The following is a 15,465-nucleotide window of genomic DNA, read 5'->3' on the forward strand; positions in this document are numbered from 1 at the left end:
GTGTGCCAGTTGGGAAATAGTAGGATGAGAATAAAGCAGTGGCTGAGAAACAGGACAGAACAGGGAAAAACCCCCAACAAATAAACAAAACAGGAAATTAAAAGGTCATATTATTTTATTTAAAGCTCTACAGAAGCACTTTCATCTCTGGGGGTTGCTAATAAATTGTCTTCTGCAAGCGCTGATTCTCAAAGGCACAAACTGGCTACCAAGCTCTGATGCAGTGGAGAGGTAGGCAGATGATCTGCTCCCTGCTTGCAGAGATACCTACATCCCATCTGCTTTTGTGGATGTAGAATTCCTCTGGTCCTGGAAGTCAGGGTGGAGGAGGAAGCATCTTTAGCTCAGCTCTGGGAATACATAAAATTATTGCAATACCTACACATTACCCTTTGCATTAAGAGCTTGGTCCCTTCAGTTTATGACTGTGTCACAGGAGCCAAGGTGTGTATTCCACCTGGGCTGTGCAGAAAGCACCTGCCTGTAATCACAAAGGTCCTCTTCAAAAGGGAGAATGTATTGCCTTCCTGGATCACGCTGGATGGTCCTGACTGTTTTGGCTAAGATGACACCACCTTGAGCTCTGCTTGACCTGATTTCCAAGCGCAAGTGTGCTGTGATTTCTGGTTTGTCTCCAGTCCTCCTCAATTTGCAGAGAAAAATCTTCCCTACAACAAGACTTGGAGACAATAAACAAGAACAGTAATTTGAAATGCTGATCCTCACCCTTGGGGGAGAAACAATGGTGAGAGGAGGAAGAGCTCCTTGCAGGAGTCATTTGTTCAGCAGGGAGAATTCTTGAGTGCAATCACATTGTCCAGCAGGCGTAAATAAGAGCAATCAGCAATGCCATGGCCACAGCAAGGGCAGCATTCTTGCGATTTTCCTTACGAAGCCCACTCAGTTCTTTCTCTGGGAAACAAACAAAAGACTTGCCTGTGAAGGTTCTTCACGGTGCAGCTGCAATTCCTTTCAAAACTCTCTTAGAAGCACAAAGCTACCTTGGCCATAGGCAAAAATTTTGGGAGCAGTATGCAAAGCTACCAACAGGATGTGCTGAATGGGAAGTAACTACCCAAACTAGTACGAACCCTTTCATTTGCTCTCATCCTGACACTCGTAGTAGCTGTGTTTGGGAATACTTCAGTGCCAGACCAGTTCCTGTTGGCAAATGACATTGCTATAGGCCTCTACTAAGGATAGACTGTGTCATTAGAATAACTGCTTGTACCCTAAGAGAATGAAGGAAACAGGAGGGCAGAGAGCTATTTCTATTATCTTCTAGATGTAACAGCCTGGTAGCTCTTTCTAGTGCTAAAATATAAATACAACTGTAGCCACCTTTGAATGCTGCAGAAGCTGTGTTTCCTTACACCTCAGAAGGATCAGTGTGGAAAAGGTTTGAATCTGGACACTCTTATTCTGTTGGGGTCTGAAGCCTTTTTGAGATAGGTAAACCAGGGAGAAGGAAAGCAACCTAAGAACCACAGATGCAGAGAGAGAAGACAGTGGCTACTTCAAGTACAGACTCTGGCCAATCTCCATTTCTGTTTGGTTCCCTTTACCAAAGATGAGAACCCCACTCTTACTAGGTCTGTTCCACAAAACTTTGCTGGCTGGTACAGGCAAGCAGTGAGGCCTCCAGCCCTACAGACTGCAAGGCCAAACAGCACTAAGTGTGTGGCAGGCAAGGTTGGGTGTGCACTGTCCAGAGACAGACTGCTTTTGTTGCCAAATTTATCTGCAGAGACTGCACACATTACTGTCTCTACAGTTTGCACAAGCAGCCTCCAGCAATTCCCCAAGTGGTGCTGGTAATCAAAAAGAGACTTTTAGCTGTTCTTTCTGCCCCGTTCTTCATCTAATACAAGCATTCTCATGCAGCCACAGAGCAATCTGCCTGAATCTGCAAGACTACAAAGAAGGTGATGGGGTCACATAACCTCATGCACAGCAGTGCCAGCTTAAACTGATGCTGACAATGCCATTGTCAGCAGCTGCTGTTCATGGCCTCAAGTGCATCAGCTGGAATAAGGAAAGATTTAGTCAGAGGCCAAAGCAGTGATGTCACCATTAGGTGAGGCTGTTGCTGCTGCCTGAGCTGCTGTCAGACTGCTCTGCTGATGCCACCAGGGATGGCTGCCTCCTGGCTGGTAAAAGGGTGGCAGCAATTTTCAGTCTTCTGCTGTCTCTAGCAGTAGGCCCTTAGGGAACAGCTTTCAGTCTGTTTAAATTAACTGTTACTCTCCTGGAAACAGTCCTCTAGCATGAATTATAATTACAAATTTGCTGGCCATACCCCAGCTTTCAACCCTCTAGACCCAAAAGAATACCTGTGCCTCTTTCCTTTGTGTGAGCTCTGCTGCTTGCAAGCTGCAAAGTACTGCCAAGCAGGTAACACACTCATCAGTACCAGGAGCCTGAAGATGTACAAAGCAGCACCTCCAGTGGAATGAAGTCCTGTCAAGTATGGTATCTCAGACTTTCATTCTAAGTGTCTACAGCAGGACTTGCACCAAGAAAGACGTGGCCCTCTACAAGTGCAGGCAGCACATCAGTGTGAATCGCTATGCTCTTGTGCTGAGTGGCCTCATAACTTGATGCAGTCAGAACCTTCCCCAAGGAAGGTACATTTTGCTACACTCCTGATAGCACTTACCTTCTTGCCTAGCCTCCACTAGGAAAAAAAAAAAACAACCAACCGTTGGGGAGAGGGATGTTAAAAGCTACTCGAGCCAATCTGTTAGCTATGATTATCTAAAGACTGGTAATTTGGGGTATGTGGAGGGGGACATTTTCTCCCTTTCATTAGCTGATGCTTATTTTTTTCCCTATGGAAGTACAGCTCAACTAGGAGGATGCAGCCTCCTATTCTAATATGCTGACTACATTTCCATTAGTCTAGCTCCCTTTGGTTGAAGCTAAATTCAAAGGCAGAAGTCAAAGGTAGCAGGAGCTTGAAGACAAAGCAGAGCTGCAGCACTGATCCCATCCTGCCCAGAGGGACCATTTTTAATGAAGCTCTTACCATAGTTGTCAGCTTTGGTCATTAGTAAGTTTCGCTCTCTCTCCAGTGACTTTCTGTAATGAGAAGAGGAGTTCATTACCTGCAAGGCAAAACACAGCCTATTTCTTTGCTTACATGGTGGAAGAGAGACTGTCCCCACTGCTGGGGATATCTGCTCAGAGGATGAGCCCCTCACCCCTCCCTGTTGGTAGGGTGACAGTTTAGAAGTACCCAGCTGTGCAAGAAGAGATGAGGCATTTTAGATTATTTTTCCCTTCCCCTAAATTGCTTCCTATCTCTCCTTTCAGGAGAGCAGTGTAGGCAAACAGCTAGAAAGGGCTCTTGGGTCATTCCCCTAGTCCAGTTCCCCCTAGGTAAGGCAGGAAGTTCTGAAACAGATATGGGATGGAGCAGGGTCCTTATATGCTCTCTGGAGGATCCTCCCCCCCACCACATTGGGCTTAGTGCCGGAATAGTAATTCTTCTCACCATTTGAAGGTGGGATCCCTCTGTCAGAGGTATCCAATTTATAGAAATTGGTGAACTCAAGGAAATAGGCTAAATCTGAGCCCAGTACTAATATGTTAAACAACCTGTCATTAGATTGAAGACTCATAATAACAGAAAAGACTAAGTTAGGCCAACCCAACCCTTGTCTTAAATTGCACAAGATGATTAATTAATATACTGATTAAAACATAAACCCAAAATAAAATTCCTGAAAGCTGCAGTGTTTCCATTAGGGCAGTGAGGACACAGTCAGTCCTTTCAGACTCTGCACATAAATAAACATGCAAACTAACAAATTATCTCCTGGTTCAGAGAAGGCAGAAAGTATAACAGAGTTTGTTCCCCTTGGGGCACAGTAAGACCAACCTGTAGGAGGGAAAAGATACAAATCTATGTGTACAGCTAGTTTAGTGTAAGGGAGTGCAAGAAAGCAAGCTACATCAGGAGCAGCAGGGGAGGAAAGGGCTCTAGAAGAAAACTGGGTGGAGAGCAGCCAGGAGGAAGTGAGAAGACAGATTTACCAACATGACTGAGCTGCTACTTAGAAATTTGCCTTGTGAAGAGAGTCAAGGGAAGAAGCTTGGAGAGAGACATGAAGAAACCATGACAACTGAACTTCAAAGTGGAAAAGCTGAGCTCCTCTTTGTGTGCTATACACTGAATCGATAATTTTGATCACAGTACCTTCCCTCCAGGGTTTTTCAAAGGGTCTGGAATAGGACAATGGAAGTTCTGTTTCAATTTCCATACAAGCTGTAAAACTCATAGAAGGCCCCAAGAGTTAATTCATAATTCTTTGCTCTAGGCGCTATATTTCAGTCAGAAACCATCATATATCACACCCTGTCAAGTTACCACAGCTGTAGGTTTGGTTGTTGGCCACCTAAGCCCCAGATAAAGAATACAGACAGTAACAAGGAGAATTTAGGCCAGGAAAGGATTGTTGAGACGAGGAGCTACAGAGAAGAGGGACAGGAAGAGACAGGACCCTGTCTAAATATTGATGGGGATAAAAAAACCCAGTAAAGGAAGAGGGGAGGAGTGCAAAGAAGAGTTTAACAAAGAAGTTAAACTAAGCCTGATAAATATCAGGGGATGGAGACATCACTATTGCTATGATCATTTCTAATGGAATTCTACAGGACAGTAGTGCAGAGCAAACACCAGGATCATCAGGACCACGCCCTGGGCTGATGACTGAGCTTCCCAGTCTTTTTTTGCTTGGAGCAGAGCAGTAGGATGCTAGTGACTGAAAAAATGTCCTCAGGCAGAGAGATTTGAAAATCAGCTGGGACATCTAAAATCCCTTGCTTCACACTCATGAGAAACTGCAGGTTCTGCCTATGTCTACTACAAAATTCAGGACCAAGTCCTTGCTTGAATCCAAACTCTAAAAGCCAACAACTGCTGCCTCTACAGCAGCCACAGATTTCAGGGGAATTGTCCCTCTTAGCATTCCCAAGAAAAGCCAGCACACTAATTCATCCCTACATCCAGACACGTTAGCAACACAGGCACAGATATTTTCCCTCAGCTGCTTTTGCAGCTGCATCCCAGCCTGGTTTGGCCCTCAGTAGTAGTCGTTGCACATCTCCCTGATTGAACCCAGGTGGCTTCAGCAAGGCCTGAGCAGCAGCGAGCAGAAAAGCTTTGCCAGACTCAGAGCAGGTTCCTAACAGGCCAGGAGCCTGCAAATGAACTGGCAAGTTTCAGGCACTACTTGTGTGGTTGTGGCACAGGTTGGAGTCAGGCTGTTAATAAGATACAGCTCTCTCTCTATATCAATGCCCTTCGCACAGAGGCAAGTTCCCCAAGAAAGCTCCAAGCTGTGGGAAGAGAGTCTTGTCATGGGGAAATCACACATTCCCACCCCTTCAAGAGCCCTTGCTTGGTCCTACAGCAGCATGACGGCTAAGCTGAAGTGCACACACACTGCTGTGTGAGGATCTGGTCAGCAATACCTTCCTTCGGGGCTGAGCTTCTCCCTGCGCAGCTTGAGGTCCACCTCTTCCATGCTCTGTCTGCAGCGTGCCAGCTTCTCCTCCAATCCATCAATCTGAAAAACACCACACCAGTCACCATCATTTCTTCTCCCAGCTTACAAGGACTCATTCCCATTCGGATGGTGGCAGTTCAGCTACTATTCCTCCCCAGATCAAGGGAAGAATCCCAGATCTGTGTAGAGACCACAGCACAGAGAGCTCATCATCTCCCAGCTCAGCCTGTATTCTAGCCCAGACAACTGTAACATCTTCACCCCAGACAAAGCCAAACCAGCCCTGACACTGCCTATTGTGTGGCCGGCCAGCACCCTTTTGCTAGGATCTGATCCTGTTCCAGCCTGCTCTAGTTTCTTTGCATTTCTACAAGGAAAGGTGTGATCTTAGGTATCTTTATGCAATTAGAAGATAAAAAGAGAGACACTGGCCAAAACCAAAGCCCGAGAGACAGGGTCTTATTTTAGCACTGTGAATGGATGCAGGAATCTACAAGGCACCCTCAGCTGTCTGGTTGGGTGAAGAGGGAACAAAGGGATACCTCCAGTCTCTTTTACCCAACTAAATCTACAAGAGCAACAGGAGTCTGCACAGTATGGTCAAGAGAGCATTTGCCACTGCCTCCTTCAACCTGTACCAAGTGTTGACAGCAACAAGTTTCTGTGCAGAAAAACACTGGTTATCTCCTTGTGTCTCTTGATCAAGTATCCCAACAGCCACCCCTGTGTCTTCCTGTGGAGGGGAGGTACCACAGCTAGGCACAGGAGGGTTCGTTTCCTTGTATGCAAACAGACTGCCCAGGAGGGAATCCTACCATGGACAACAGTTCTGGGAATCACTCCTCTCTTCTGCCTGGCAACCAAAGACATCTCAAGCAACACTTTGTCTTTCAAGCTTGCTTCCAGCAAGGAAACAGTGGGACTAATCAGACAACATGAACACAACAACCTAGCCTGAAAGAAAATGGCCTCGGTGCACTGAGGTGGCAGTGACCTCTCTTTTGAGCTACTTAGTGTAACACTCCTGCTGTGCCTGGTTCTCCAGAGAAGGCCAAGGCTGGCAGCATGGCCTCCCTGTGGTGGGAGCTTTCACACACCAGACGCTAAGAGGCAGCACAGTCCTTGGTAAAGGTGGAATGAGCTGCCTGGACACCAGCCTCAGAAACAGCCCAGAGCACAAACACACTCATAAACAGTAATAAGGGAAACAAAATCAAAGATAGTGATCCCTAATTATTGCTGCTTTGGGATCAGCTCTGTTCTGATCAGCTCCTGTTAATGAGCTCATTAACAATCTCACACCTTCTGCTCAGGAAAAGCAGGCAAGCATTATAACTAAGCAGGACTGGAGAGAAGAGGCTTGATACAAAGCAGACCACGAAAAGAAGTTTAACCAGTCAGTTAAATAGTCTGGAAGGAGCACAGCAGAACTGGGGAGGGGGAATTATAAGAAGGCTCAAATAAATCTTTGATTTGCAATCTCAAAGTCCTGGGCTATTAGGCAACTCTGCAAGTGCTCAAGATGCCAAACTCCCCAAAAGCACATGCACAGCTCCCCTGAGTCCAAGGGGAGCACCAAGGCATGTCACCTGATCCCAAAGCTCAAGGAATAGCACTTCTGTGTTTGGCAATGCTTAGGTTTGCCTGGAAGAGGATAATTGTCCTCCTCCATTTCCAGCTGTGCCAGTTAAGAATGTTAAGTGTAGCTGCTCATCGCCATGTCATGCACTACAACTCAGTCAGCATGATGCATTGCCCCAGTCTGCTTCAGGACCAAGAAAGGACTTCACCCAGGCCAGCTCTGACCACACTTATCAGCAAGTTACTTTAATAGCACAGTGTGGTACAGCAGAGGTGGGGTGTTGGTCCAGTGAAATTTAAGAATTATCATCTCCCTCACCACTTCCTACCATTTGCAAATGGCTGTTTCTTCTCCTTTAGCTGTTGGAAACCCTTATGTGCACACACAGGGAAAGATGCTTCAGCATGTGTTACCTGGCTCCTCCTTAGCCTGTTAAATTATTACAGTGCACCATGGCTTCTCTGGAAATATATTTTAAAATAATGCTAAATAATACATTAAAGAATTAATGAGAGCTTTACTTAATCAGCTGCCAACCCCACCACTAAATTATCCATGCTACTGCACTCCAATCCTCTCCTCCATGCCTGCTCCTCCTAGCTGGCAGTTGCTCTCACTAGTATATTCTCTGCCCATACTTCCCTCATTTCATGAGACTTAGCAAGAGTATATTCTTCCCAACTTTGTCAGTGCTTTCACTTTCTGCTGACTAAAAATCTCCAGATTCCACATAATACTTTAAAGTTTCAACTGGTTTTACTGCTCTTAAATCAAAACGCAAGTTTGGGTCCCCTGCTGGAGAGCAATAATTTGCTAATAAACCACACACCCCAGAACTGCACCATCAGCTGTGCTGAGCTGGGGGCACAAGGGATAAAAAATAACCAGAGGAAAAAAAAAAGAAAAAGCAAGGAAGGAGGAACAGATTGCTGAATGAACAAAATACTTTTCTTTCAGAATCCCACTACTTCTGGCTAGCGTGGGTAGGGGTTATAAGGAAGGACAAGAGTGGGGATTCACAGATGTTATCCGTTACTGTCCCTCAGTTTCCCCACCTCTGCTCTGAAGGCAGCTCATTTGAATAAGAAGCCTCAGACACTGATCCAAACTATGGGCAGAGCACTACCTTGATAGGCCAATGCCATTGCCTTGCTTGGCATTTAGGTGCTGCTCCTGCAAGCCAGGAGTCTCTCGGCAACTCAGCCATCCAAGTAACTCTTCACTGCAGAACATAAGAAAGACAGAAAAGAAAATGAGCACAAGGAAAAAAATCAGAGTAATACCTGGGAACTACTGATTACTCTCTGGGCTGCTCTGGAAACTCCTGTGGGGGGCTGTAGTCTGTAAAACTGCAGCACAAGAAAATCTGTAGGGCTTTGCCATAATTCCCTGCTACGGCTAGTCCTCGAGGAGAGCAATCCTAGAAGTAGGTGCTCACCTGAGTTTGCTGTGGATGGAAAGTTTTCCCTCCTACTAAATAATACATAAGGTTAGTTGAGGTACATACCTGGGCACACTAGAAGCCCAGAGGAAAACAAGGAGCCAAGCTCGTTTAGCTGAACCACCCTTGCACGTCACACTGCCTTATCTCTTTAGTGGCAATCTCAGCACAGTGACTCCTAAGTTGCAAAGATGAACCTTTCCTCCTTTTAGCTCTCCTTTCCTTGAAGGGGATCCTCTGGGACGGAGCTGGAATGCAGCAAGCAGAAAGTTCACATGACTGCTCCTCAGTTTCACACAGATGGTAGCAGGGACACAGGACTTCATTCACAGCAACATCTTTAAGTAGTTCCAGTTGAAAAGAGGGAGTGAAACATGTGCTTCATATCCAGGCAGCAGATCTGAGCACACAGAGCTGCCCTTCTGAAGCTCTTCAGGAGACACTCCAGAAAGTCAAGTCCCAGCAGCTTTGGATGCACACAGGGATCTAAGACCAGATGTCTCCTTTGCTCCACAGGTATGACAAGGCATTCAGCTATTTTTGCTGAATTCTGGCAACAATTGCTCATGATCTGGAAACCCTTTTAAACTAGAGAGACCTGGAATGGATTTCAATCCAAACTGACTTACATGCTTATTACAAATTCCATTTGTTGGGACCATCTTGGGCAGAGAACCCAAAATGGCTCACATAAAGGCAGAAACAAAGAGAGAAGTGAAAAAGAAGCAGGTTTGCTAATAGAATTGAGCTGGATCCCATTTAATACGTTTTGTAGCGAATTAATGAAAGCTTTCTTTCCAGCAGAAAAGCTAAAAGCGCTTTTCAAGAACTGGCATCCACCCTCCGCTTTTATGAATTCCCTAATTAAGATACTGGCAAAGAGCCATATCACACATACGTCGACATCCAACAGCATTAGGTAATGAGGTTTTCATCTTCTGACCCTCCTAAAACAGATCAAAGCCAATTCAAGAGGTGGGGGGAAAAAAAAACCCCTTCCCTGAGCAGTCTTTACATGTCTTGTCACCTGCCAGCACACTTGAGCTGTTCTTTCACAGAAGAATTAATGGTTCCTGTATCCACAAGTTTGGCTGGATTATTAAAATCAGTCCAGCAGAGACGAATTTTGTTTAAGTTGAAGTGCTAACTTGCTGTTCATGGACACACTTCCATTTTCTCCATACTTTTGGAATCATTTTGCACGCTGGAAAATCATTTCACAGACATGCTGCCCACAGCATGCTTGGAAATATTTACCAGACAAGCTATTCACAGCAGAGGATGATCCACCAGCAAAGATGGCTCCTACAGAAGAACCCTGTGTGCTGCTAAAGGAGGCAAGGCTGGATCCTACCTACACCCCCCTCCTTCAGCTTTGCAGGGACCATCTCATTAGTCAGCACATCCTGCCTCTGCGCAGACCAGCACTTTGCAGGACCACACACAGATGTGACCACAGAGCACATGAGCCACATTTTCAAAAACTTCTGCAAGAACAGCTTCACTGAGCACGAACTGTGTCGGCCTTTTCCCTATTCTTTACGTTCCTCCACAGACACTGATCAGCCATTGCCCTGACAGAAGCAGCAACACATGTAACAATACTTTATAGAAGCACACACCTGACATTTCACTGCCCAGGCACTGCCTTTAATTTAATGCACTTTTCTGCTTCTCTGATATTTTTTCCAGTTGTTGCCTGAGCCACAAGTACATTTTTAGTGGTTACAATATCCTTTGGCAAGAAGTTTCACAGCAGGTTATGGGAGGAACCAACCCCTCCTGTTTGTTCTGAGCTTTTCAGCTGCTGGTTTCATTTGATAGCCCTTACTTTGTATTGATAGTGTATGGTCATTCTTTGTTTAAAGCTACAAATAGCATGCAGAGGATATAGGCCTATATTGGGTCCCTTGCAGTCATATTTTCCAGCTTAAAAGGACCTGGAATGCTTGGTAGCTTCTTGCATAAAGTTCTCCACACCTTTGGTCATCCGTGTCACTCTCTTAGTTAATTTCATTTTCACTATTTTGGTACAAAATGGACCAGTCTTGCCAGTTTCATTTTCCTGATGAGTTTCCTCAAGCAAGTCCTATGCAGCTCAGCATTGTCACTACGGCTGTCTGTCAAAAAACTAGAGCTATATGAAAGAAGTGGCACGAATTTAAACCAACACAACATTATGGAGACCCATTTATATCTATTTAAAACAGATCACATCAATTACATCTGCGATTTGTAAGTGCAAGCTAATCTGATAAGTGTCCATATAGAAAATTGCATTCATTTAGCATCATGACTTCAGTTAAACAAGCATGACTCTGCCTAGATGAGGCCTTTCAAAGCTAGTCATGCATCACGCCATATTAAGACTCATTTGAAAAGTTTTCTTTACAATTTTAACAGCTCAGAAGTTAATACTGAACAGAGTAATTTTAACTTATGAATCAAGTATTGTGGTTGCCATGCAAACTGAAACACAACCCTCTCTTCCTCTGGCTTAAAGGCATTTTTTTTCTTCCTCCCTAACCTCTCTTTCAGTAGTGTTCTCATCCCTGCAAGTGGAAAGAATTTTATCTTGTAATAGTCTTTGCACAGATTTTTACCTGTAACGCACAAAAAAGAGTAGTTCTAAAATCCTTTCAAAACTACTATGCTCCATCCTGAAAACTTCTAAAAAAACCCCTAAAACTTAATCTAAAGCCACTACAAGTCCTCAAACACTTTGCAGGAATTTTCTGTGGCAGCTAAAATCAGTCCCTTTTCATTCGGTGAACAGCAGGTCCCTAACAGGCTGAGCTATTTTTCCACCTCTCTTTTTGTAAGGTAGACCCTACCATCTCAACACTTCTTGTCTACCACTTCTCAAGCCACAACCACCAAAAAAAAATTACTGTTCAGTTCTCTCTGGTAGGCTCACCAAAGGAAGCCTGGACAGTCAGCACTCCCCTCTGGACTCCCTTTGGTGGTTATATTTGGGTTAGAGTGCCCAGAGCTGTGCTTCTCTAATGAAAGCCTAACCAATGAAACACACCAGATAATCATAAACCAAAGTCCCATTCCACACAGCAGAATGAGAGGGGGTCTCATCAACACATATAAATATCTTAAAGGTGGGTGTGAAGAGGTTGGTGCCAAACTATTTTCAGTGGTGCCCAGCAACAGGAGGAGGAACAATGCCTGTAAACTAAAAGACAGGATGACTTACAGGCATTTTTCCACCTCAATGTGAGGAAAAAAATCTTTTTACACTGAAACAGACCACTGGAACAGGCTGCTCCAGCAGGCTGTGGGGTTTCCCCCTCTGGAGACATTCAAAATCTACCTAGTCACATCCCTGTGTGATCTGCTCTAGGTGACCCCGCCCTGGCAGAGGGGTTGGATGAGATGATATCCAGAGGTCCTTTCCAGCCCTAAGGATTCTGTGTCACTCACCTTTATGTTACTAGCTGGTGACACCTATATGACACGCCCTGCCATTTCCCTGGCCTTTCCATTCTGGTTACCTTGGTCTGCTGTGCATGTGCTCACCTGAAAACACTTCAGGGCAGAAAGGTGACCAGTAAGATTCACTGAGTGAATTCTGCCTGATTTCAGCCATTTGTGAGGAACATTCAGGATTTACTGTCCCCACAGTATCCAAACCCACAGACTTGACCTCAAACCGACTTGAGTCCAGACAGCACTGTTCAGTGCAGGAGCCAGAAAGACATATGCGTCAGAGAGATCTAAACTAACACAGGTCAGGTTGTTTACATAAAGACAGAGCTTCAACAGAGCTTACCAGCAGCCCTCCTGCCACTCAGGAGATCACAGTATCACAGAATGGGTAAGATTTGAAGGGACCACAGTGGGTCATTAGCTTTAACCTCTCTGCTCAAGAAGAGCCATCCTCAAGCACATGACACAGGCGCAATCTCCAGTGAGGGAGAGAGACAAAACACCCAACCACAATGAAAAGGCATCCTTAGAAGGGAGACATACTCTTAAACCCCAGCCTTTCCCCTTTCTCTTCGCTGTGATTACAGGCCCCTCACATGATAGTTTAATACTGGGCTCCCCTCAAGAAGTAGCAGCAGCAGCACACGGCTGGCTTCCAGCGTCGCACGCACACAACGGGCTGGTGACACGGCCCGCCGCAGCACCCCCACGGGCACTCACACACCCACGACCCATCACGGCACTGGCTCAAAGGCTCGGCAGAAGCCTTTGGGCAGAAGCCTTTGTCCCGCACACCGTCGCTCAAGGCGGGAGTAAGGACGTAGCTCCGAGCCCCCCGGCAGCCCGGCCGCAGAAGCAGCCACCGCACACCCCCTCACCTCCCGGGCCACGCTCGGCCCCGCTCGCCGCCTGCCCATGGTCCGGCCCCGCCCGCCGCGCATGCGCAGGGGCGCCCCGCGCGCCGCCGCCTTGGTGCAGGGCCGCGCTGGGCTGGGCTGAGCGGGTGCCATATTGGGGGCGGCGCCCGCTGCCTACCCGCGCCCATGGAGCCGCTGCTCTTGTGGCTGGGTCTGGCCCGGCGAGCCCGCTCGGCGTGGCTCCGACACGGCTGAGGGCGAGCGGCAGCCAGAGCGGCGCCTCCCGCGTCGTGTCGCTGCTGGCCGCATCCTGCTCTACCCTCTCTAGTGGTAGCCGGTGAGGGATGGCTGCGGGAGGACCAGCAGGCCGGGAAGGCTGGGAAGCTGAGGTGGGACTTGTTGGTCATGCCTGCTCCTGCCTCTCCGTCCCTCAGGGACCCCGGCTCCCTCGGATGCTGTCTGGGCAGATCCGAATGATTAGTTGGGTTTTCCCTCTAGTGGAGCCAGCACATTCCTGGGCACTCCACACCAGGGCTTGTAGTGCCGGGGGTCACGCAGGAAGATGGCAACCTCAGAAACACCAGGCAAACCCAGAGCGACTGCTTTGTGGCTTGTTGGGATAAACGAGAATTTTTTTGGACATCAGGAGAGATTTCTTCACTGAAAGGGTTGTCAAACATTGGAACAGGTTGCCCAGGGAGGTGGTGATGTCACCATCCCTGGAGGTGATTAGGAAAAGATGATGTGGAACACAGTGTCATGGTCTAGTTGACAGGGTGGTATTTCATCACAGGTTGGATTCAGAGGTCTTTTCCAACCTAATTGATTCTGTGATTGTCTTATTCAGATTGTCCTTGTGGCTTCCTACTCAAACGCTAGTGTTGTGCTAAAGCAGCTGAGGAGAAGCTGGCTGTGGGATCTACCTGGAAATAGCACTTTGTGCATGCCAGCCAGTTCAGGGCAAGATACAAATCATGATGTTACGTATGCATGACAACACTTGTTCTGACCAAGAAAGCTTTTTAGGAAACACTGCAATCTTGTATTAAAAAAAAAGGCAATGCCACTGAAGTGCATCTATCTTCAGGATAGGACATGGCTGCTACATGACGGAGAGCAGCAGCACTATTTGCTGGCAAAAAAGGAAGGCTGGGCAGCAGCACCATTTATTAGACATACAGACTGAATTTTCATTTTGACTAAATACCCTCTGCTGACTGAAATTTTGCTAAAACAACAGGAGTGCAGATGTGTGCTACACAAGCAGTGATAACACTGATACCTAATTAGTGTGTTTCATTTTTCTTTCAAACACCCCCTCTTCCTTCATTTTTACTGTGGTAGATGGCATGTGTTGGTAACAGCATCGCTTTCATTTTATGTCTGGAGAAAAATGAGGGACAGCTGTACTCTTTTCTGCTTCCCAATATGTTACTTGACTCTGTGCGACAGAGTCTATACTTCTGAACCCAAAGAAGCCAGAACTCCCATCTCCAAGCTGAGGCACTGTGAGATAACTGCTTTCCAAGCAGAAGCAGCTACTCAGAAGGCAGTAAAGAAGCTGAGTAGGACCCAGGCAGCAGCCCTGGGGAAGCACAGCATCAGGGGGAGGGAGAAAATGAAAAAGTGGGAGAATGTTATTTTTTCCCATCTTAGACAGAAGACTTGATTAGTGAGTGTAAATACAATCTAAAAATGCATAGAGGTTTGAAGAAACCCATCTGTTATGGTTTACAATGGGCTGAAATAGCCATTAGTTCAAGAGAAAGCATTTTCTCCTTCACAAAGGTGAGTATTGATTCAGGGGAGGACTGTCAATTCTCACATACACGTCTCCACAGAGAGACAAACATGCCCCATTTTGCGGGCAGATGACTGTGACCTTTGTTGTCACATCTTTTGAGAAGACAGAAAAGGGTAACTGGGTTCCTCCCTCACAAGCAAGCCACCATTCCCACCATTGCAAGCAGCAGTTTTCAATTCATGTATTACTCCTCCTGGCACCCCTAAATCCATCAAGCTGATAACCTCGTTTTGCCAGTTACCTGGTCTTGAGTCTCCTGGTTCTGCCCTCAGCTGACACCTTTTCTTCATCCATCCCTGTTATGTCTTCATTTCCTATGTAATGTCATTCATGCCATCTACATGCTAATGCAAGAAAGAAAAACTTCCTTTTCCTCTGGTATTTTTCTTCTTGAAATATGAACAGATCCAGGGGTTTTTCACATGCAATGAATGAAATCAGCTTCTGTGTTTTAGAATATTCACGGACACGAGTACAAATCTGAACTACTCCATATCAAGCAGCTGCTACTGTCAACATGCATATCTAAGCTGGATATCAAAAGTTTTTAGCTTTGAGAGCAGTCATATTATGGAACACACCTCCTACCAGAAAGATGGGAGGAAAAGAATGAAATGGTTTTTAGTAGGCTCTGGAATGGGATGGTCTAACAGAAAGCTTGTAAGAGGGAGATCCAGGATGTGATGACATACAGGTGGGCACCAAATAACATATCCAGCAATGAGACTGGATATGGTCCTGGTGAGATCCTGCTCAGTGTCCCTGATTACGTTGTCCCCACTGCATCCTTGCAGCGAAAGTGAATGACAAAGTGGTGCTAGAAACGAAAA

At 46.2% G+C, this 15,465-nt stretch overlaps 1 protein-coding gene across 2 annotated transcripts; it reads right to left on the bottom strand.

Moving 5' to 3' along the window:
* Nucleotides 1–97: 97 nt before the first annotated feature.
* CCDC167 (coiled-coil domain containing 167) lies at nucleotides 98–12,922 on the bottom strand. Of its 2 annotated transcripts, XM_018916560.3 has the most exons (5): nucleotides 12,853–12,919; nucleotides 8,222–8,317; nucleotides 5,479–5,573; nucleotides 3,029–3,081; nucleotides 98–912 (listed from the first exon to the last, which is right to left on the bottom strand). In XM_018916560.3, the coding sequence occupies exons 2-5, from the start codon at nucleotides 8,300–8,302 to the stop codon at nucleotides 809–811; spliced, it is 333 nt and encodes a 110-aa protein (XP_018772105.1). In that variant the 5' UTR covers nucleotides 8,303–8,317; nucleotides 12,853–12,919; the 3' UTR covers nucleotides 98–808. The 2 variants fall into 2 exon arrangements, with proteins under 2 accessions (XP_018772105.1, XP_009090465.2); XM_009092217.4 differs by lacking the exon at nucleotides 8,222–8,317 and having other exon boundaries at nucleotides 12,853–12,922.
* Nucleotides 12,923–15,465: the final 2,543 nt, after the last annotated feature.

Source organism: Serinus canaria, chromosome 3, assembly GCF_022539315.1.
Source record: "Serinus canaria isolate serCan28SL12 chromosome 3, serCan2020, whole genome shotgun sequence".
Taxonomy (NCBI): domain Eukaryota; kingdom Metazoa; phylum Chordata; class Aves; order Passeriformes; family Fringillidae; genus Serinus; species Serinus canaria.

Bases quoted from the DNA above. Each gene is read 5' to 3' on its own strand.
- CCDC167 (XM_018916560.3), bottom strand. From the start codon at position 8,302: ATGGCTGAGTTGCCGAGAGACTCCTGGCTTGCAGGAGCAGCACCTAAA. The intron at 5,574-8,221 runs GTAGTGCTCTGC...GGTGTTTTTCAG, and splicing joins AATGGCATTGGCCTATCAAG to ATTGATGGATTGGAGGAGAA. The intron at 913-3,028 runs GTAAGAGCTTCA...TTTGTTTCCCAG, and splicing joins GACCAAAGCTGACAACTATG to AGAAAGAACTGAGTGGGCTT.